This window comes from Prionailurus viverrinus, chromosome D4 (genome assembly GCF_022837055.1).
Source record: "Prionailurus viverrinus isolate Anna chromosome D4, UM_Priviv_1.0, whole genome shotgun sequence".
NCBI lineage: Eukaryota > Metazoa > Chordata > Mammalia > Carnivora > Felidae > Prionailurus > Prionailurus viverrinus.
The window spans coordinates 85,215,222-85,237,291 of record NC_062573.1 but is presented as its reverse complement, the minus strand read 5'-3'; the positions used below and the strand labels follow the sequence as shown (position 1 = coordinate 85,237,291).

Here is a 22,070-nt window from a genome sequence, read left to right as displayed (position 1 = left end):
TGGTGAACAGATGCAAAAATCGTCAACAAGACAGCAGCAAATCAAACTGAACAGTACATTAAAAGGATCATTCACCATCATCAAATGGGATTTAGTCCAGGGATGCAAGGATGGTCTGCAAATCAAGGGACACGATACACCACAATTTACAAAATGAAGGATGAAAACCACACGATCACCTCAGTTGATTCAGAAGAAGCATTTGACAGAATTCAACATCCCCTCGTGATAAAAACTCTCAGCAAACCGGGTAGAGCGGGACTGTATTTCAGCCTCATAAAGATCATGTAGGACGAGCCCTATATTACACTCGACGGGGAAACAGTGTGAGCTCTTTCCCTGAGATCAGGAGCAAGACAAGGATGTCCACTCTCTCCACTTTTATTCAACGTAGCATTGCTTTTCCAGAATTATTTTGGCTATTCTAGCTCTTGACTGTTCTATATACATTGAAGAACTGGCTTATTGATTTCCACAAAAAGCTCAATGGGACTTTGATTAGAATTGTATCACATCGTGAGATAATTTTTAAAGATTTTTATGTTTTAACAATGCAGTTTTTTAACCCATGAACGTAGTCTATAACTCCATTCATTTAGATCCTTCTCTCATCAATGTTTAGTATTTTGTTGCATATAAATCTAGGATGTGCTTTGTTGAAATTAACACTAATTCATGTTTTTGTGCTATTGTATATGGTCCTTTCAAATTTCCATTTTTCAGTTAATTTCTGCAACCTTGCTAAACTCCCTTATTAGTTCTAGAAGGTTTTATATAGTTTCTTCAGGATTTTCCGTGTAGATGACTGTGTCATATGCAAATAGAGATTGTTTCATTTTTCCCTGTCCGATTTGTATGCCTCTTACATTTTTCTTGTCTTATCACACTAAGATCTCTAGTACAATATTAAATAAAAGCTGCTAACTATGAGGTTGCCTGCAGGGTTTTGTGGATGTCCTGCCATCAGGTTAAGGGAGAATCCTTCCATTCCCAGTGTGTTGAGAGTTTTTATCATAAATGTATGTTGAATTCTTGCAAAATCTTTTCTTTACATATTGAGATTTTCATATTTTTTTCTTTTTTAGTCCGCTGATACGGGAAATTACATTGTTTAAATTTTTAACGTTGAGCCAACTTTCCAATCCCTGGATAACCCTTCCAGTATATGTTGTATTATTTTTTGATAAATTGCTGGATCCAACTTGCTACCATATTGTTAGGGTTCTGTGTCTAAGTTCACAAGGTTTTGGGTTTTTTTCTTGTAATGCCTTTGTCTGGTTTTGGTACCCAGATAATGCTGGCCCCATAAAACAAACTGGGAAATGTTCCTTTCTGTTTTCTGGAAAAGATCGTGAAGAATAAATCTTATTTCTTCTTAAGTGTTTGGTAGAATCTATCAGTTGGTACCATGTGGCTTTAGAGTTTTCTCCATGGGAAGATTTGTTTGTTTGTTTTTACTATGGATTTTATTTCTTTAACAGATATAAGCCAATTCAGATTATCTATTTTTTTTCTTTAAGCCACTCTGGTAGTTTTATCTTTCAAGGAATTTGTCCATTTCATCTAAATTATTCAATTTATTGGCATAAAGTTGTTCATAATATTTCCTTATTATCCTTGCAGTGTCTGTGGTATCTGTGGTAATGTCCCCTCATTCATTCCTGCTCTTGGTAGTCTGAATTTTCTCTCTCTTCATGATTGATCTAATAGTTTACCAATGTTAGTGTTTTTTCCTTAAAAAAAAAAACCTACCTTTTGGTTTCAAATATTTTCTCTAATCTTTTTCTGATTCCAATTCCACTGACTTCCAATGCTCTTGAAATGGCCTAAAGAACAATAAAACTTAGACAAAACACAGAAATGATTCTGAGCCAAGAAATGGTTCACTATATTCAGACTCCAAACTGGAAAAGAGTTTCAGGGATATCTTTTTCATATTGCTTATATTTTCCTTTTAACAGATGTACAGGTGTTATAATGATATAAATCTGTGCCTGCAAACACCCGAATTGATTCTAAGTGATATTAAAGCATTGTGTTATATTTTAACAGGCAGTGCTTTTCTTTTAATGGTTATAAAATAATTAGTTGGGGTTTTTTTTTAATAGGAGATGGTATTTTATAGTAGACGAAATGTGGTGTCTTCAAGACTTCCAGTGAGGAATGAGCCTGTAGAGCAATTCACACAATGTGGTCCTATAGCTCAGGGCACACATGGACACTTCTATGGCTGAATGTTTGGCCTTGAGGCATGGACAGCGGGCCAGGAGAGTGAGGCGGTACGCAGGTCGGCGTGGCTGTGCAAAGGAAGAGTGATAGGGTATCATGAGGAATAGATTTAGAAAGGTATGCTGAGGCAGGTCAAGTAGAACACTGGCTGCTAAATTAAGAATTTTCCATTGTATTCTGCAAGTAATGGATAAGTAGGGAGTAATATGTCTCAGGCACACTAACCCATGAGCCGGTGCCCAGGGAATTGAAGGAGAGAGCAGAAGGAAGGAAAGTACTCAAGGGGCTGCCCAGGGAGAGCCAACAAGCCCCAGCGGTTGAACAAGGGAGAAGATGAGGCAGGACAGTCCCAGTTTCTACTCTGGGAGAAGGTGTGGGTGGTCGTTACAAGCATCCAGGAGATGTGAGCTGGCCCGACAGTGGTGTTGGAGGTGAGGTGGTGGGAGGTGAGAACAGGAGGCAGAGATACGATGCTCGGGATCTGGCAACTGACTGAGCAGCTGTGTCCAGGAAGACATACCAGTACAGGGCCGGACTCAGAAGAAGATTCAGAGGTGCGGACACAGATCTGTGGCTTATGCACCCGAAGTGTCATGTAAACCAATGAGATGACCAACACGGACAAAACATCACGGACACGAAAATGTCGAAATCCGCGAACATGTCTCGAGCTCTCCCACGCACTAGACAGCATGTTAAGTGCTTTTGAGATATTAACTCGATCATCGCTCGACCCTGTCAGGAGGTACCATAATGATTCCCATTCTAAAGACGGAGACACAGAGACACCGAGAATTTAAGTCACTTGCACAACCACACAGCTGGAACGTGGTTCAGCACACACAGAAGCCCAGATCACCTGACTCTAGAACCTGTAACATTTGACCGATGTCTGCAAAGGCAAGGAGGTCCTTACGGAATGATATAGTTGGGGGGCAAGTGAACTCAGAGAAAGAGACAGAAAAGGAGCAATCAAAGAGGTGCGTCCTGACACAAATGTGCTTCTGGCATGGGGATTATAAATACACACCATGCCAGATGGTCCTTAAGGAGAGTATGGAGTGAATGCCACGTATTCATCTCATGGATTCTATTTAAACCATTGTGAGCCACCGAGTCAACTATGCTCTCCATTTTTAAAATTTCTGGATGAGTGGGATCACTTGAAAAAAAAAAAATGGACTCATTTTCAAAGCGGTGGTTTCATAGATGGGAGTTGCAAACAGTTCAGACATTAAAGATAAAATCTGGAGCACCGCGTCTCCAAGGGTGGTACCTGGGCCGGGTCAGAAGCTTCTCCTGAAGACTTGTTGCAAATGCAAATTCTCTGCTCCCACTCCAGACCCACCGAATCAGAAACTCTGGGGGCGGGTCCCAGCCGTCTGCTGTCACAAGCTGTCCACATGACTCTGAAGTGTCAAAGTTTAAGAACCACTGCTCTAGAAAATGAGATGATCTGTTCATGTGCATCAAATCTCTGGAGTCCCCGCCCCAGGTCAGAGCGCTGACAGAGCACAGATCAGCCCTGTGGCCCCTCTGTGCCCAGCCTTCTGGGTTCTGAAAGGAATCCAGACTTTGGGGGAGCCCAGGTCAGGTTGGGGGGGGGTCCTCTCCTTCTGGTGCAAAATGGCAGAGAAAACACGAAGATCTTCTGTGCACGCTGCCTTCATCCAGAGATCTTAGCAGGGTCACCTCGGGGGGTCCCCCAACCCACCGCGGCAGAATCCCACAGGAGGGCATCATGGCATTTAACAAAGTTTCTTCATCCTTAGCCTGCAAAGTGAGATGTGTCCCTCCTGAGCAGGAAGTTCCACCAGGAGACAGCTGAATAAGCTGTCAAAGAAGGAGACAGACAGACAGATCCTGAGGCTTTGTGTGGGAGGCTCTGCCCGCTCCTCAGCCTGCTTTGCTGGAACCTGTAGACGCCGTGTCTAACCCCCTCTCTGCATCTCGGTGACAGCCGGGCTTGCCCTGGCCAGCTGCCCTTCCTTGCCAACCCTGCACCCTGTGAGAGCCTGGCTCACCTGTGCAGTCCAGGGGCTACCCACGCCCATCCATACCTGCCCAACCCCCACGCCCCACCCAGGAGACTGTCCCTAGGACCATCTCCCCACCCTGGCTCCCACGGACAGGCCCCCAGCTGGATGTTCTCATGCCCATGGGCGGTGACTGCCCTCAGTGGCAGACGGCTACATCACTTGCCCCTGTGCTCAGAAAGTTGTAACGACAAGGCCATCCTGACGTGGTGTTAACCAGGCCTTGAAAGGAAAGGGGAGAATGGAAACAGAAGGGCGTCCAGATTTTCCAGGGGGGGAGAAAATGGGAACCAGACTGGTTTACTCGGGTGTTCGGGGCCAGAAGAGGAGGAAGCGTTTCTCCCCGACGGCCTGGAGAAAAACGTGGCGCCTTCCCCTTCACCGGCCCACCCACCTCGCTCGTCCGTCCTCACCTCCCTCATCCCTGAACCCCGTCCCACCCCACCCCACCGTGCCCCGTTCTGTCCCCCACTCACGTCAAGCTGGCTGACTCGGTGAGGGTCTCATCCTTTCTATAAACCCCCCGCGTGAAATTTTTTGTTAAGAACGCTTTAATTACGTTTCCTCCTATTCTTTGGAGAAATTTAATGGGCAGCTGTGGAAGCACAGACCAGTCCCAGGATGAGCCAAAGAAGCAGGACAGGGGCAGAGTCCTCACGGGCTGCGAGGGCCTCACGCAGACCCTGCTCTCGAGTTCCCTCCCCCGTGGCTGCTCAGACCACTGCTCCACTGTGGTCAGGAAGGGCGTCTGCAGTGAGCCCCCTCCTCCAGCAGGGCCTCCGAGGTCTGCCTGGCTCGTGCTTCCCGAAGCCGCACCCCTCCCTCGTCCCCGACGCGGCTACAGCGCCCCTCCAGAGCCCGTCTGACACCCACCGCTCTGGCTCGGGCCTCTGCAGCTGCGTCCCAGCCTGCAAGGTCTTGGTGGCGTGACCTTGCCCATCCTGTTGGCTCACGTCTGTCTGGGAAGCTCACGGCCAGGCTCGGGGCTCCTCAGAAAAGCCCTGCACGTGGCCGTCCCTCCTTCAGATCACTCTGCCGGGTGGCACGAAGTTGCCCACATCTGACCGTGGTCACCTTCTGCATCCACAAAAATGTCAAGGCCGTGTGGTTTCTCGCACCCTACTCGTGTCTACGTCTGTGTTGATCTTCTCCCTCCCCGCAAGAGAAGGCGAGCTCTTACTCCGGGCTTCCTGACCAACATCTCAACGGTGGCCGGATGTGCCATGCGATAGACACGTATTCGGTGGCCGAAGGACCAGCGCGCTGAGCCTGGAACACAGTAGGTGCTCAACGCCGGGGTCCTATTCGCGATTATTGTTACTACTATCAGCAGCTGGCAAAGCAGGGACACAGGATGAAATACTAGAAATACTGCTCGAGTGAAGGCGATGCCTTCTTACTAAATATTTTACCCTTCTCAGTAACTTACAGTCTTTCTCTTCAGCTGGAAAAAATACCCTGGACCGAACTGGTATTGATCATTAGTAATAGTATCAATCAGCAAATAATATTACAGATTAAGCATTATATTGGTTATTATTATAATATTATTAATTATAATTATATAATTATAATAAAATAAATATGTAATACATAACATGATAAATTTTAACATATACCGTATAATATATATGAAATATATATTTATAAGGTATAATCGATATCATTAAATGTTATATTTATTAATATGTATGTAATATGCAATTAAATATAATCAAATATCATTTATTAATGTATAATTAAGTTTAAATTTAACTCAATTAAATTAAATATAATATTAAATTTAATTTAATATCAAATGCTATTAAATATAATTGTTAATTATAAATTATAAATATAATATTAATTATAATTATAATATTAATTAATTAACATATTAATTGACAGACCCCGTCAGGTGTGCTGAGCACAGGCCAGGGCAGCCCCAGAACTTCGTGGGTCCCGTTGCCAAGACCCTCGACACGTCTCCCAGATGGTTCCATTCGCACCCGCGTGTGAGGATCCCGAGCCCACAGAGGTCATGAGTGGCTGGGAAGTGGTGCTGGGCTGGTGCCCAAGGGTCCCTGGACGCACCCCGTGCACACAGGGTTCTGCCACGAGGGGTCGGGACCAGGACAGCTGCTCAGATGGGCAGAGACTGAAAAATCTGATTCAGATGGACGGGCCAGGAGCCGTCACCCCACTGCCCCAAGCCCACTCTGGCTCACAGGGTGGTGCCCGTGACCCCGCCATGCCGTCCTGGGGGCCCGAGCCCGGCACAGGCCGCTCCGATGGAGGCTCGTCCGGCATCCTCAGCCAGGCCAGGGTGTCCCCACATTGTGGGCCTCTGTCCCCTGCCCGGGACAATCTTCGGTTTAACTCAACTTAGCAGGAAGCAGACAGTGGGCAAATGCACCGGTGCCCCATTCCCTCCATGGGAGAACGAGGCCGACCAGTGACGGGGTCTCTGTCCGCGACCCCTTCCTGCTCCCCAACCCAGTCTCCCTAAACACCCTCCAAAATACCTCAGGTCCGCTCGGGGCCCAGAATCAGGCACGAGTGCATGCGGGTCCGGTCAAGGGAACAATCCTGGACACCCTCACCGTGCATGGCCTGTGCCGGCTGTTTCCAGAAGTAACGTCTTCTTTAATGCTCCCCAAGTGAGTGAATCCGTCAGCGTGCATTACAGAAGCAGAGACTGGACACAGAAAAGAGGCCTGTGGGAAAGTAGACCCCGCCTCCCTTTGCCCCCGGGGCCGGCCTGGCGTCCTAACTGCAGCCAGCCAGCCGGAGGCGGGACCTCAGCTGGGCGCACACGGCCCCCCTGTTCCCTCTCCACTCCGGCTCCGTACCGTGGCGCACACCAGAATCACGGCAGAGTCCGAAAGACAGAACCCCGTGTGGGGCCGGCGGAAAGGATTTCAGGGGTAACCGCCCACACCCCAGACACCCTCGTGGTCTGGCTTCAGAGCCCAGCCCTGTGAAAGCAACGGCCTCGGTCCTATGCTTCCTTTGGATCTGCCTTGTACTCGGGGGAGGAATCCACTGGCTTCAATGTTCCCTCCTCCAGGAAGTCTTCCCAGACTAGCTCAGGCCCTCGGGATGCTCTCCTGAGTTTCTGTGGTACTTCAGCATGCCTGCACCGAACGCCTGCCCGACTGCCTTGTGACTCGGGGCCTCCAGTGAGGTGTGGACCTGTGCCTGGTACATCCTCACACGCAGATGCAGACGAAGGAGACACGAGGCACGAGGTTATCCTGGGAGTGGTAAGACTGAGAAGTGATGGACCGCGAGGCAGGAGGACTCAGCTTTACTCCAGAGCCGGGTGTGCGTGCACACAGGGAGCTGGCGTTTTCAAAAAAGACTCCTAAACGGAGAACATGCTAGCTCCCCCCCCCCCCCCCCCCCCCGCCAGGCCTCACCCCGGGGGCTCGGCCCGTGAAACACGTTCGGAATGAGTAAATTTAGAATGAAGCAGTCAGGCTAAAGTCACAGAGAGCGGCTGCGGGCTCCCCGCGTAGCAGGGACGGGTGGGCAGACCGTTCACACCGCCGTCTCCTTTCTATTTCTGGCAGTCAACCCGCCCCGGGGAAGATCTTTACAGCTTTGCTCCTCTTCCGGCCCGCTGAACTTCCACCGACGTTAGAGGTGTTTACTCTGCGGCGGGAGAGGAGCCCCGCAACACCATAACTGAGTGTCCTCGCTGCAGCGATCGGGCGGCACCCGGCCCCCCCTCCCCCCCCCCCCCCCCCCGTGCCACGTGTAAAGCACGCGTCTTAAATCCACAGATCGGGTGGATGTTCAAAGACAGGACTTTCCGGATTGCTTCCTCTGGGTCTGCAAACTGAGAAAATAACAGAACCAAGCCCTGCCCGCGTGGGGGGGGGGGGGGGGGGTGTGTGGAGCCCCCACCGCTGTTCTCAGATCTGTGCAGAACATGCCTGAGCCCACCGTCCTGTGTCTCCGTCACTGTCCCGGGCAGGGTGATGCAGGCGGACCACTCTGCCAGCCACTGGGAGCCCCAACGCCTTATCTGCCCTTCTTCCTCCGTGCCCGTCTCTGGCCACAGCAGCTGCCCAGAGCCTGGGCACTGCCCCGAGCCCGGCACGGCCTCTGTAAGCACAGATACCTTGTCAGCAAATGCGGCCTGCCCCCACACCACACAGTCCACACTTGGCACGGTGGCCATGCCACACCGCCGTGTGGGAGGCGTGACGGGAAGGGTTCTGGGGGCCGCCGGTGCAGGTGGGGGGGGGGGCCTCTCACTTGCAGGACGTGTGACCAGGGCACACGCAGTCTCAGGAAGGCTGCCACACACACGAGAGGAAACGCAGTGGACTGGGGTGGAATGCACACGGACGACGGAACGTGTGGTGGAATTTTGACCTCGGACTTTGTCTTCTTTAAGGGCTCGAAGAAAACCCTGGGAGCCAGCAGTGACCGGAGAGGAGGGAGCATTGCGACTCAGAGAAGGGGGGGTGGACAGAGTCTCAAGGCCACGCCGAGGCTGAAGATGGGCCCCTCCAAGCACAGGACGGGAGAGAGACCATTCTGGAAGCCAGGCCACATCCTCTGCTATCACGAGCCCCCACGATCACAGCGCCACATCCCCGGGCCTCTGTCCCCGGGTTGTCATATCGCCAGTGCGTGCTTGCTAGTTGTTTGCTCAGGCTCAAGACCCTGCAGCCACCAACTAACTGCCCTGCACTTTCAGACCAAGGTCACGCCTTCTGAACACAGTGCCCTCGTGAAACATCAGACAGAAAACACGGCAATGTCACAGCGTTCCCACCGGCGGGCCAACGGCTACTTCCACTTTCACTGCCTCTGCCCCGTGCTGACAATGTGAACAGGTTGTGGCCACGCGGCAGTGAACCGACCCCGACAGACGGCATCAGCCGTGAACGTCTCCCGAGACCCCACTGATATGCTGGAACAGAACAAAAGGGAAATACCTTCCCGAAAGGCACAGGTTTTGATTTTGATTTTCAGACTAAATAGACTTGGTGCCTTTTTATAGAGATTTTTCCAAGCATGCTGATTCTGGGTGTGTGCACCAGACAGAATACTGGGGGGCAGGTCACATCCGCAGGGTGGTGCTGGTGGAGCTCTGGGCCTAACCAGGCCCTTTGGGGTCCACTGAAACTACAACAGCTTTTAAAATGAAAACAAACAGTCCACCTGAGTGGCTCAGTCGGTTAAGCATCCGACTTCGGCTCAGGTCATGATCTCACAGTTCTTGAGTTGGAGCCCCACATCGGGCTCTGTGCTGACGGCTCAGAGCCTGGAGCCTGCTTCCGATTCTGTGCCTCCTTCTCTCTCTGCCCCTTCCCTGCTCACGCTCTGTCTCTCTCTGTCTCTCAAAAGTAAATAACATTAAAAAAATTTTTTTACATAAACAAAATGAGGAAAACAAACAAACAAAACCCCACGAAACTAGATTCTGTTATTGATGGACTCTCCACAATGAGTTTATGTTAGGACAACGTGCTGAACCTGAGTTCATCCAGAAGTGCAGCAAAGTCACACGTGGCTGAGTCCACATGCCTACGTGACCTTTATCTGGGGAGTCCAAGCTGTGCAGGAGGTCAGCCGGGGTCAATGAGACCCAACAACACACGTCAGATGTTTGCATTTGTGGCTGAAGACAGGTCACGTCGCTGAGTGCTCTGGGCTTAAGTGTGTATATATTTATAGCCTTCCATGTCCTAAAAATGGCTTAAGATGACCCCCAATAATAGGTAAAATTTAACACGATAAATAAGATAAAAATGAACAGATGAGGAAATCAGAGGAAAGGAGGAAGGACAGGGCCGGTCCAGTGGCCAAAGGCACATGGGGAGCTTCCTATCCATGTGCAGGGCGGGCCCGACGGGCAGAGAACACGTTCTCCCCCGTGACCTCCCTGTCTGACATGGTTCGTCCCTCTGTAACACCGTTCAACACCCCCGCCCCCCACGCCGTGACAGGTGGGAGCATCTTGGGTGAGGACGTTTCAGGGAGGCACACGATGTGGTCCCCTCGCGCGGTCATCTGAAGGTCAACTGAGGCCCCGGGCTCAGGCCAGGCAGGCAACTCGCTGGGACAGTGGGTGCCCACCACCGTTGGCCACCATAACCTCGTTTGGAAACCAGTGGCAGATGAAAGCAGAGGTCTCTGATTGACGCCCAGCCGGGGAGCTGGGTCCTCCCTGCTTGGGACCCCCCCCCAACTGTCCGCCTCGGTGACACCAACTGGAGACCCTCACTGGCGCCCCTCAGGGACTGTGCGGTACACTTTGTAGGCCCCGCCCACTGGGCACCCGATTTCCCACAGCAGCCACTGATGTGGGCATTATGCCTGTATGCCTTTCCACACAAGTGGAAAATGGCAGAGGGGGGCTCCATGTACAGGACAGGACGTCCCTCCACACGGTAGGCAGTCCCCAAGGCTCTGCCCAAAGCGTTAGGGGTACAAGGTGATTAACAGCCACCACTGCAACTCAGAGTCGACGGCAACTTCTGGGATAGTTGTAGAAGTTATCTACCAGTAAGAGGTCGGGAACCCACGGGTGACTCTACCGAAGGCATGATGATCCACCTCAACTCAGACGGAACAGCACAAAACTACACTGACCCCAACAAAAGGACGCGCGGTTTGGCCGCCAGAGCCTCCAAAGACGCTTACATCCAAAACTTGAAACAGTGGAACAGAGACGTAGTGAGTGGCTGGTTACTTGCTTGAGAAAATTTTGGGGCGCCTGGGTGGCTCAGTCGGTTAAGCATCTGACTGTTGATTTTGTCTCAGGTCGTGATCTTGCCAATTGTGAGATCGAGCCCCACATCGGGCTCCGCGCTGACAGCTTGGAGCCTGCTTGGGATCCTCTCTCTCTCTCTCTTCCCCTCCCCAGCTCATGCTCACACACTCTGTCTCAAAATAAATAAATAAGCTTTGTATGTATACACACACACATACATATGTGTGTGTGTATATATATGTGTGTGTGTGTGCATATATATATATATAATGTGTATACACAGACATATATATGTATATAGATAGACAAATATTTTTTCGTGATGTCTGGGGAGCCTTTGGAAACACAACTTCCTAGAGCCTATTTAATAAAACCTAACCACAACCTCACATTTTCTGGCAACCTTCCGAGATTGCCTTTAGTATTAAGAGAAAACCATGGCGGGAGAGAGCAGTCACTGGCCCCGTGAGCACTCAAAGACCCCAGGGGCCTCAGCAGCTCCAACGTGTGCCCACCTACAGGACACTGCTGGACATTCCTCTCCGGGAGGCAAAGGCTTCTTTCTGACATCGATTTGTCAGTTTCCTTCGAGGGGTCTCCAGCTATTACCTAAAATAAGGACCGTGTCATGTGATATAAAAGCAAGGCAAGAGGCAGAAAGCATCGTGCAGACAAGCACACGTAGTTTTCAAAAAGCCTGATAAAGCCGAGGCTGTTCTGGTGCAACCAGAATTCACCAAATTTCCTGAGTCCCAGCACGGCACCCCCCTCAGCCCATTACACCGCCAGCCTTTGCCAGCGTCTAAATGGAACGGGATCGAGAAAGACACCTACTCGTCCAAATCCACCCATATCTGTTCTCCAGTTTCCTCCCGCAGTGTCCTCACTACCTCCGCCCCAGAGAGTGCCGGGACCCCGATCAAGGGCACACGGGGACTGTTCACCCCCCTCCACCACCCACCGCTGGTCCCCAGGTCTGCGTCCCCACACCGGGAGGCCAGGAAGGACAGCCCACGGCGGCCGGCATGCTGCACGTGCAGAGCTCAATAAATACATCCAGAGAATTTAAACGATACGAAAGCATCTCAGAAAGGGCAGGATCTGTTACAGGAATTCGGCAGAAATAGCCAACAGTTCTCTCTAACGAAACCGCCACCACCACGAGAAGGTGAACAGGCGTGTGTTCCCGTGGCCCAGACGCGGCCAGAGCGCCCTGCCCAGCGTGCCGCCTGCACCTGACACTTGGTGCGCGGGACAGACGGTTCGCTCCGCAAATGCTCCCGCTGGTTTCCGGAACGCTCCCACTGCACGGTACCGCCCCTCTGCCTCGGCAAGGCCCGTAGGCCATCCTGTGCAGATCGATGGACACGATTCTTCCCTGAGTGCAGTTTACAATGCTGCTGTGTCCCCACCACGCGTGTCTTGAGCCGCTTCGGGAGGGACAGAAACGTCCCTTCTTTTGAACACAGATTTCTTCCGTGAGGAAGACATATCATTGCGGTATTTGCCACAATTAAAGCGTGTGCATCATTTACAGCCATTACTACAAATAATTACTTTCTAAAGCTCGAACGTTAGGCTTTGGCTTGCTAACCCAAAGATAGACAATACAGTGACTTGACTGCCATAAACATGAGGCATTTTCTGAGGTCACTATTTAGATCAAATAATTCTACAAATACCAAAGCAAGCTAAGGTCACCCACGGAAATGTGCCATTTCATGAACCCTCCTGACTTTCCAGTTTTCCTCTTCCAGGTGACTCCAAACCAACATGTTTTAAAGGTATAAGCTCTAAAAGGTTACGATTTCATTAAAAACAATGCTTAAATACAGAACTGGCTCTCAGGAAGCTTAGAATCTAGTTGACGGTGGAGGATACATACCCCTGCTCAAAATCGCTGACCCCCGCAAAGAACCAACTGCTTCCTAAACTACTACCGCCATGAACATTTCTGCCTCCAATCCATGCATTTTATTCCCTGTGTATACAGTTGAAAATTCTCCCCTGACACATTTTTCTCTTTGGAAAGAAATAACACAGTTGAGTACACTTTAAAATACCAAGCTTGTATCAGGGCTTCGTGTGTAAAGGAACAATCACAAGCACCACGCATGTCTGAAGCTTCATTATAAAGAGAGCTGGGAAGGAGCAGGGAGTGTCCCCGAGGGTGCTCATGTCAGAGACATGCGTCACAGGTGGGGACGAACACTTGGAAATCCTGAATACCCTCCCTGTCACCGTCACCAGCACTCAAGGGGCAAAGTTTCCCTCGGAAATTTCTAGGCTGCAAACTCTGAAATCATTCCTTTCCAAAGTAAAGTCACGGGAGTCCACATTCGAGAGGGCTTACCTGGTAATCTGTGTTCTTGTGCTGAAGTCAAGAGACCTCATTGAGCGGAGAACTTCAATGCACCCCAAGTACTGGAAGGGGAAGAAAACGTAAATCATGAGCCCTGGGGACTGAGACGAAGAGACGGTTCTTAACTGTGTAAAGGGCGTTTTGGAAAGCCATATATATTTCCTAGATCTCATTTTATGTACATCATGAGGCTTTGTTATCTTCTGTAAAAGCAGTAACCCACACCCTTACGAAACTAACCTCAGTGCCTATGTCGGTACTAGACTTGACTCTTCTGAGTTCCATTAGTATTTTCATTTTAGTTAGAGGTACATTTTTAACCATTTGTGTTGCGTTGTAACATGTACCGTCAACCACACAAGTCTTAAATGCAGGATTCAATTATTGCCGAAACACGTACCTGCGTGTAACCACCACTCAGAGCCCAGCATCCCACCATTGTATTTCTAGCCCTTTACAAGGGCCTAGAGGCTTATCATTTTTAAAGAAGTAATGAAAACGCTGTAATACCAACATTTCAACCAATGGTAAACTTCATTATTTAATAAATATACTTTGGGTTCCATGAACAAACTATACATTACCCTCATAGTTGCTTTCTTTTGGCTTACCAGAAAGCCCTCTCCTGCATTATATAACACAAACTTTCAGAAGTTCTAATTTACACATCTAAATTTGTAGCTAAATTTTTAATCAGTTTCACACATGTAAGTGCATGTGTGTATGTAAATATACGGACATAACGAAAGCTGTAGATAAACAACTAGCATGGTAGAGATACAATATTTGTGTTCCAAAGCCCTGGGGAGTTTGAAGGACAGATGTTTTATACCAATGCCTTTAAAATTAGACTTCGCAGGAAGAGACCTCATGGTGTATCACAGAAAAGACTGCATTTGAATTATTCAGAAAACCTGAATTGGAGCCTGACTCTGTCATATCTTGTTATGTAACTTGAAGCGAAACTTTAAAATTCTCTGAGCCTGAGCCTCTGTACCCATAAAATGTAACTACCGTTCCAACCATTGGGTGGCTCTGTGATGTCACCGCCACCACCGCATCACACGGTTGTTGGAACACCACCACCACGGTGGTCAGGAGGATACCATGAACAACGTCGTAGAGCCACACGAATCAGACGACCGCCAGCACTGCAGAGGCACGTGATTACACTGACCAACATCACAGACCTACCTGTGGACCAGGACTAACACCATGGGACTACGTGACTCTTACCACCACCAAAGCACAGAGTTACATGAGTACCATATCCCATCACAGGGCCGCGTGAATACCGCAGTGATGTCCCAAGTTACATGAGAAGCAGGAACAACACTGCAGGGTTGTGGGAGCACCGCCACTGCTGTTATGGTTGTGTGAACGCCACCGCCACCACGGCAGGGTTATGTGAATATTGCTAACACCATCGCTCAAATGTGTGAAGACCACAACCCACTTTGCTGAGTTGCAGGACTGCCACGTCCATCACTGTCACAGCACGGGGACACCACAGCAGTGTCCCAGATATCCCAGGGTTATGTGAATACCACCATCAGCAATGTTACAAAGTGAAGTCATTAATATGACCAAAGTGGCAGAACGGTGTCGATAACAACACCACTACCTCTCAAAGATACAGAGTTACACAATTTCACACCCGCAATTGCAGACTCATGGGAAGACCCCATGACCATCATTGCAGACGTGTGACTGTGACAAGAACCACTGCAGATAGCTGAATATCATGCCCACCGTCAAGAGCTATTAAATACCACAACCACCATTGTAGTTATGTGACTACTACACCACCACCACCACCACCACCACCGAGAAATGGGAATACCGCGAACACCATCACAGTTATGTGAATACCACCAGCAACATCATGGTGATATATAAGTGCCGTGATCACAAACATCACAGAATTGTCTGAATGCCACATCCAATCTCATAGTTATGTGTTCCTGGGACGAACCTTGCAGAGCTACGTGTATACCAAATCCACCAACATCACAGAGTTACATCAGTACTACGATGATCATCACAGAGTTACATGGATAGCACGCCTGGCTTTGCAGCAATACATGTATCCCCACACCACCACTGCAGCTATGTAAATATATAGACCACCACCACTACAGAATTATGCAAATACCACCAACACCACAAATGCCCCCCCCCAAGCACCACTGCAGTTATCTGAACACCCCACCAATAGCATCTCAGATTTATGGGAAGATGATCAAATTTATTGAAGAGATCTGTGAATACTGTCACCAACATCACAGAGTTATATGACTACAACCAACAGCCTCACAGTTATATGGATACCAGAACCACCATCACAGGGTTATGCGAAGGCCACACCAGCCCTGAAAGATTGTGTGAACACCATGACCACCATTTCTGAGTTACAAGAAGGCCACGATGGACTTTGCAGAGTTACAGGATTAGCACACCCAACACCATCTCAGCGCTTTGTGAAGATCACTACTACTGCCGTATAGAATTACCTGAATCCCACAGCCACCAAGGCAGAGCTAGGAGAATACTACCACCATGGCCATCACAGAGATACATGAACACCACGACCACTGTCACAGAGCCATGCAAACACTGCCACCACCACTGTTGCGGAGCCTTGTGAATACCATGGCCACCAACCAGGAGGGTTATGTGATCCTCCTAACTAAAGCTGCAGATTTACATGAATATCACTAGCATGATCTCAAAGTGATGTGCTAATGCCAACACCACCATCGTCATAGAGTTATGTAGACACCACGACCAAGTCACAGGGTTGTCTGAGTTATACCATCACCACCGTCACAAGATGCAATGACTGTCACCATCAACTCTGTGCAGTCGCGCTAATGCCGTGACAAATGAGTGTTGCAGGGTTGTAGGAACACCGTGCTGAGCTTCACAGACCATGTGCACATAACCTCCACCACCATCACAGTGGTATGTGAATACAAGGCCAGTGTCACATAGTTATCTGACTATCACCTCCACCACCATCACGGTGGTATGTGAATACCACGACCCACATCACAGCGTCAAAGCAACAACACCAGCAATGTCACAGAGTCACAGAAATGCAACTACCACAGTTGCAGGCTATGCGCGCACGAACACCAGCACCATGAAAGAGCCACGTGGACACCATGACCGGCTTCTAGAGCTATGTGACTAGCTAGCCAAGATGCGGCTAAGGGAAGACTACCAGAAATATAGTCATAAAGTTATGTACTACCATGACAACACCACAGGGTTATGGAGACGCCACGACCGACACCACGGTGACATCTGAATGCCATCACCACCACCCCATTGCAGGTATGGAATATCATGACCACCACAGCAGGCATTTGTGACCACCATGACAAATACCACCACCATGGTAGGAGAACTATATGAACACCACTACCACCAATGTTGTGGTTTTGTGGATACCACCGCTGCGCTGCACTGCACAATTATGTCAACACCGTGACGAACGTGCATCCCTCCACTAACACAGTTGTGTGGAAACCGCAATGTCGTCGAATTACGTGAATACCACCAACACCGTCACAGTTACATATGGACCACAACCAACAATATGGAATTCTGTGAGCACCATGACCATCGCATTTACGGAACCACAACCGCCACCCCGGCAGTCGTGTGTAATGTAAGTACCGCCACCACCACCAGCCACGTCACTGCCCCTACCGCTGTCAGCATTGTGTGAATACAACCACGGCAGCTGTCCCGAAGCTACACGAAGACCATGACCAACTCCAGGAAGTCACAGGATTACCACCACCACTGCCACACTGGAGTGCTTGGTGAGGGTCACTATGAGTGTCACAGACCTGAATCATGCCCCCCAGGTCTGCAGCAATCTGCCCTCTTACCATCAGTGTTTAAGGAAACGTATTTCTACCCCTCATAACACGATACAGCATCGATCTCCGAATCTCTATCACGCGCAAAAGTATCTCATCCTCGTTCCGATGTGCATTTCCCTGATGTCTATAAGGCAGTGTGATTCATCTCGCATGTGTGTTGGCCATTTTCACCCCTTTTTCCATTAACTAACTGCTTTGATCTTGGGCCCAGTTTCCTATTATATTCCTTATCTTTCTATTATAGACTAAGGGGATGATAATCTCCCATTCAGTCATTTCTCGTTTGATGGGGTCGGTATTTTACCTAACACAAACTGTTACTGCAGTAAACACTGTACCAATTCCTGTAACCACACGTCTGTCATTTTCTGTATGGCTCTGGAGGGTCCTGTCTTGCACGAGAAGGTCACGATATTCTCCTAAATCGTATTTCACAACATTGATTTATGATTTATCTACACATTCACTTCTTTAAGTGTTTTCGGTAATGTTTTCCATTTGGCTTTTTAACCTATTTGGAATTCACTTGTCTGTACAGGACGCGGCGTGAGTTAATAAAGTTGGCCTCCAGAGGGACTGTGATCTACACCACTGCCACTGACCTAGTAGTTCATCCAAGTCTTTCTGCAGTGATGTGCCAACTTCGTGATATATTAAATTCTTATTTTCTGTGTGGACCTCTACCTGAGCTCTATTCTGTTATACTTCGTGTGTCAATCCCACATCTTTTGTGTATATTTTTCCTGAAGAACTTTAAAATCATGTTCTGAAATCCCTCCACCACTCAAAAACTGGCTTCTATTTGAGATTTCATATTACCTTGAGAAGAACTTATATTTGCCGTTAAGCTTTTTATCCATAATCGTTGGAGTGTCTCCATTTTAGATATTATTTATTGCCTGTAGGAAGACTTTGTGGTTTTTATGGCATTTACCCCGTACTTTTCTTCTCCAACGTATTCCAACACATTTTTTTTTAAATTTTGGTTACCAGTGAGGACGACATGTTGATTTTTCCGTTGTACTTCTAATCTGGTTTTCACCAGCAGAGAGAAAGTCTATCGAATTGCAGGTATAAACAGAAAACTCAATCAATGGGCTCCAGAGATGCACAAAGAATTACGAAAACTGAACAATGGGACTCAGAAAACCTCCCCAAACCAGAGAAAACCTCCCAGTGGGACTGAAAGATGGACTCACAAAAGAAAAGTGTAAAGTCTTGGAGTCTGGATCTGAAAGTTCCTGCATCTGCATCAGAGGAGTTCCAGTAAAAGGAGAGACAAAAACAGAGGGGAAGAAATAATTCAAGAACAAAGAGAATGAGATGTTCAGTGCTGGAGGGAGACGGGAGTGTCTATATTTTCAAGGCTCATAGAAGAAAGATGAAAAGACCCACTTGTGGATGCACGGAAGCTGCGTTTCAGGACAAAAGGACCCAGACAGAGATATCCTGTGAGTGCTCCGTGAGGGGAAGAGACACCAGCTACTTACAGAGAGTTCTCCTGCCCGCTCGGGAAGTCGGAAGAGAAGTATTGAGCTGAGAATCTTATATCCACCCAAACCGGCATTCAAGTGGGAAGACAAAGCCAGGACTCAGAAAGCTAACCACCCACAGACACTCCCTGAAAGAATTATTCCAGAAGAACAATGAATACAAAACACAGGAGGATGTGGGCTAGGAGAAAAAGAATAAGGAAAGAATCAACAAGAGTCACGGGTACATCTGATGCTTAATAATTATTGACGCGTAACTTTAAACATCTATTTTACAGCGACAGGGAACGAAATCTCAGAAGACCCCGACTCAGCTGGCCAGGGCAGACACAAACAGAGGCTGGAGCCAGGGAGAAGAAGGGGGAAATCAGGAAATGCACGCTGGGCACACTGGGCACTTTGGGCACCACTGTGTCTTGTGGAGGCAGCACAGAACTGATTAACCGTAGCTGCAAAAACAATGTACATTACACGTACGTTACACGTACAAAAAATTGTAAAACCCTGGGGCGCCTGGGTGGCTTGGTCAGTTAAGCATCTGATTTCAGTTCAGGTCATGAATTTGTGGTTCCTGAGCTTGAGCCCAGAGTCGGGTGAGCCCTGCTTCTCTCTCTCTCTCTTTCTTTCTCTCTCTGCCCCTCGCTCACTTGTGCCCTCTCTCTCTCTGAAAAAAAATTGTAAAACACTGTAAAAACCAGGATGACTGACCCCCTCCCTGCCAAAACTGCTAGAGAACAGAAGGAGGAAACAAGTAAAATCATTCCAGCCAGCAGAAAGGAGAAGGAGGAAATCAGAAAATGCACAAATACAAGACAGAAAAATATAAATTGAAACATCAGTAACGGGCCCAAACATCTCAGTAATCGTAATAATCATGATTGACTGGACCCACCAATTAAAAGTCAAAGCTTTCACACTGGTTAAGAATAAGTTGTGTAAGTCACATGAGGTCACAAAGACAACACTGAAAAGACAGAGCAGATTCTCTCCCAGGCAAAGGCCAGCAAAATAAACCAGGGATATAACCAGGAGAGTAACTCACTCACAATCGTAGGGAACAAAACACGAAATAAGCTTAAGAAACGTGCAGGACTAAATTGAAGAAAACCTTTCATGAAGGATGAATAAATAAAAGAAGGCCCACATATGTGAGCAGACGTATCATGGTTTTGGGCTGCAAGATTCCATACTAAAAGCAGGTCAATTCTCCCCCAAATTAATCTACAATCTTGGTGGGATGCCACATGAAGTCTCAACAGGATTTTTTTCCCACTGCATGAAAAGTTAATTCCAACGTGTGATCATAAAGGAAGACTTTGAAGAACGCAAATAAATTTCCGAGGAAGATGAAAATGACAAAGAACCAGTGATAACTCCATGAAGCTGACTTGGGAACAATCCTGCACGGAGTGTGGTGATGCGGGAGAGGCCGGGGACCCCGAGGGGCTCCCACGGGACCAGCCAAGAGGGCCCTGGGCTGCACAAAGGATGGAAATCAAACGCAAGCCAGCGGGAAGTGAGAGCTGAGTTTAGTGAACACGTATAGAGAGATCCAGACGGAGCATCCAGGAGACTCAGAAGGGAGATGAGGGAGTCTTATCTTTATTCTGGATCTGGGGGTTTCTACTAGATGGTGGCCTGGTGCACATGTCCCCTCAGGCATCCAGGAACCAGTGAGAACAAAGACAAGGGCCCAGGTGTTATTCCTTGGAGCAGGGGGCCTTGGTGTCAGTCGAAGTGTCTAGCTTGGAGGTCTGGAATACGCGTGCGATGGCTTCTAGTCGGTCTCACATGGCCCTTGCTCAGATGTGATCTGCTCTAGAGAAATCACTAACTCCTTGTCCCTTACAAGGAGGACAATCACTGTCTGCATCACAAGGCATATGGAGAGTGGGGTGGGGGTACAGGTCCTAGCAAGATAGAAGCCGGAAAAGAAGCAAAGTTAAAAAACCAGCTTTTTCTCTCATGGGAGAGCTTCCCTGTCTCAAAGGGGTGGAGAAGAAAAGGGCAGATGTATCTGTGGGAATCACTGATGAAAAGATAAGGGGCCAATAAACGTTGAGTACGTGATGGGCTCACAAGAGCCCATGCTGCTCAGTAAGGTCGGGTACGCCGTGTGCTGTTCACACGCGGCAGGCTCTCCTTACCCCATCCCCGAAAATAAATCTCGGAAGGATTAACGAGCTCAAGCTGAGGAACAAACCTACAAAAGCATTATAAGAAAACCCAGAATACTATTTCTGTAACACGACCTAAAACTCAAAGGCCATAAGGTAAACCCAAGAAAACTGATAAATTATTTATAAGAAAAGACAAGCAACATAAACATCATGATTAGGAAAAATGCAATAAATTTAACCGGGGGAAAAAATTAATGACCAGACTACCCAAAGAGTTTCTATGAGTCATTAAGGAAGCGTATCCACTCAAGAGAAAAAAAAAAAACGGGCAAGGAAACGAACCGGAAATTCACGGAGGAAGACAAACAGCTGACCCACGTGTCCGTAAAGACTAGCGATCAGAGCCATTAAAATAAATGCCAAACAAAAAGATAATTTTCCACCCAGCTGAGCAGTCACACTGGGTGAGGGCCCTCCCTCGTGTTCCTCTAGCGTGTGTAATTTGGTGAAACCTTTCTGGAAGACTCTTTGGAAGTATCTATGGAAATGGAAAACGTGTTTCCCTTTGACCCAGCAACTTCATTTGTAGAGCTTTATTCACGCGTCAGTGTGTGAAATTGTATGTACAAAACATTCATTGCCTCGCTGCCAGCACAGAATGACAATGTGAGCCCCCTTCTCGAATGTTTATCAATAAACCCACGGCTAAACACTTAGGGCACATCCAGACTAAGATTCTGAATGGGGCCGTTTTATGAATGATTTAAGCTCAGAGTCTCCAGGAGACACCCTTACTTCCTCCACATCGCCCCCTTTGGGGCAGAACACTGGTTAACTGCAGACATCAGAGCTAGTGTTAGAAAAATACTAGTTCAAATTGCACATTACGCTTTAAGGTAATTTCAAGTGGCGGATACACAGGAAAGCCTGCTGATGTCATCGATGGCAGGGTAAATGCACGTGCTGGCAGGAGTGACGACTGGGTCAAACTCGTGTGGCGTTTTCTCCCGAAGCTGGACGTGTGCATTCCCCGTGACCCAGCATCTCCGCTGAGAAGAGAGAGATGGACCCACCTGCCCGCCACATAAACGCACAAACGTACTCACGGTAGCACTGTTCATGAAACCCCTAAACTGGAAAGAAAACCAAGTGTCCACCAGCAGTGTGATGGATAAATAGCAGCGAAGTCGCTTCAACTGCCAACTCCCCACCCCCACCC

The 22,070-nt window shown here is 48.4% G+C and overlaps 1 protein-coding gene across 1 annotated transcript in view; it reads right to left on the bottom strand.

Annotated features, from left to right (window-relative positions):
• SHC3 (SHC adaptor protein 3) overlaps window positions 1-22,070 on the bottom strand; it is a 97,910-nt gene that overhangs the window by 59,019 nt on the left and 16,821 nt on the right. The window contains exon 2 of the mRNA XM_047830737.1: window positions 13,334-13,404. Coding sequence (XP_047686693.1) covers window positions 13,334-13,404 — 71 coding nt within the window. The remainder of the gene's footprint in view (window positions 1-13,333; window positions 13,405-22,070) is intronic.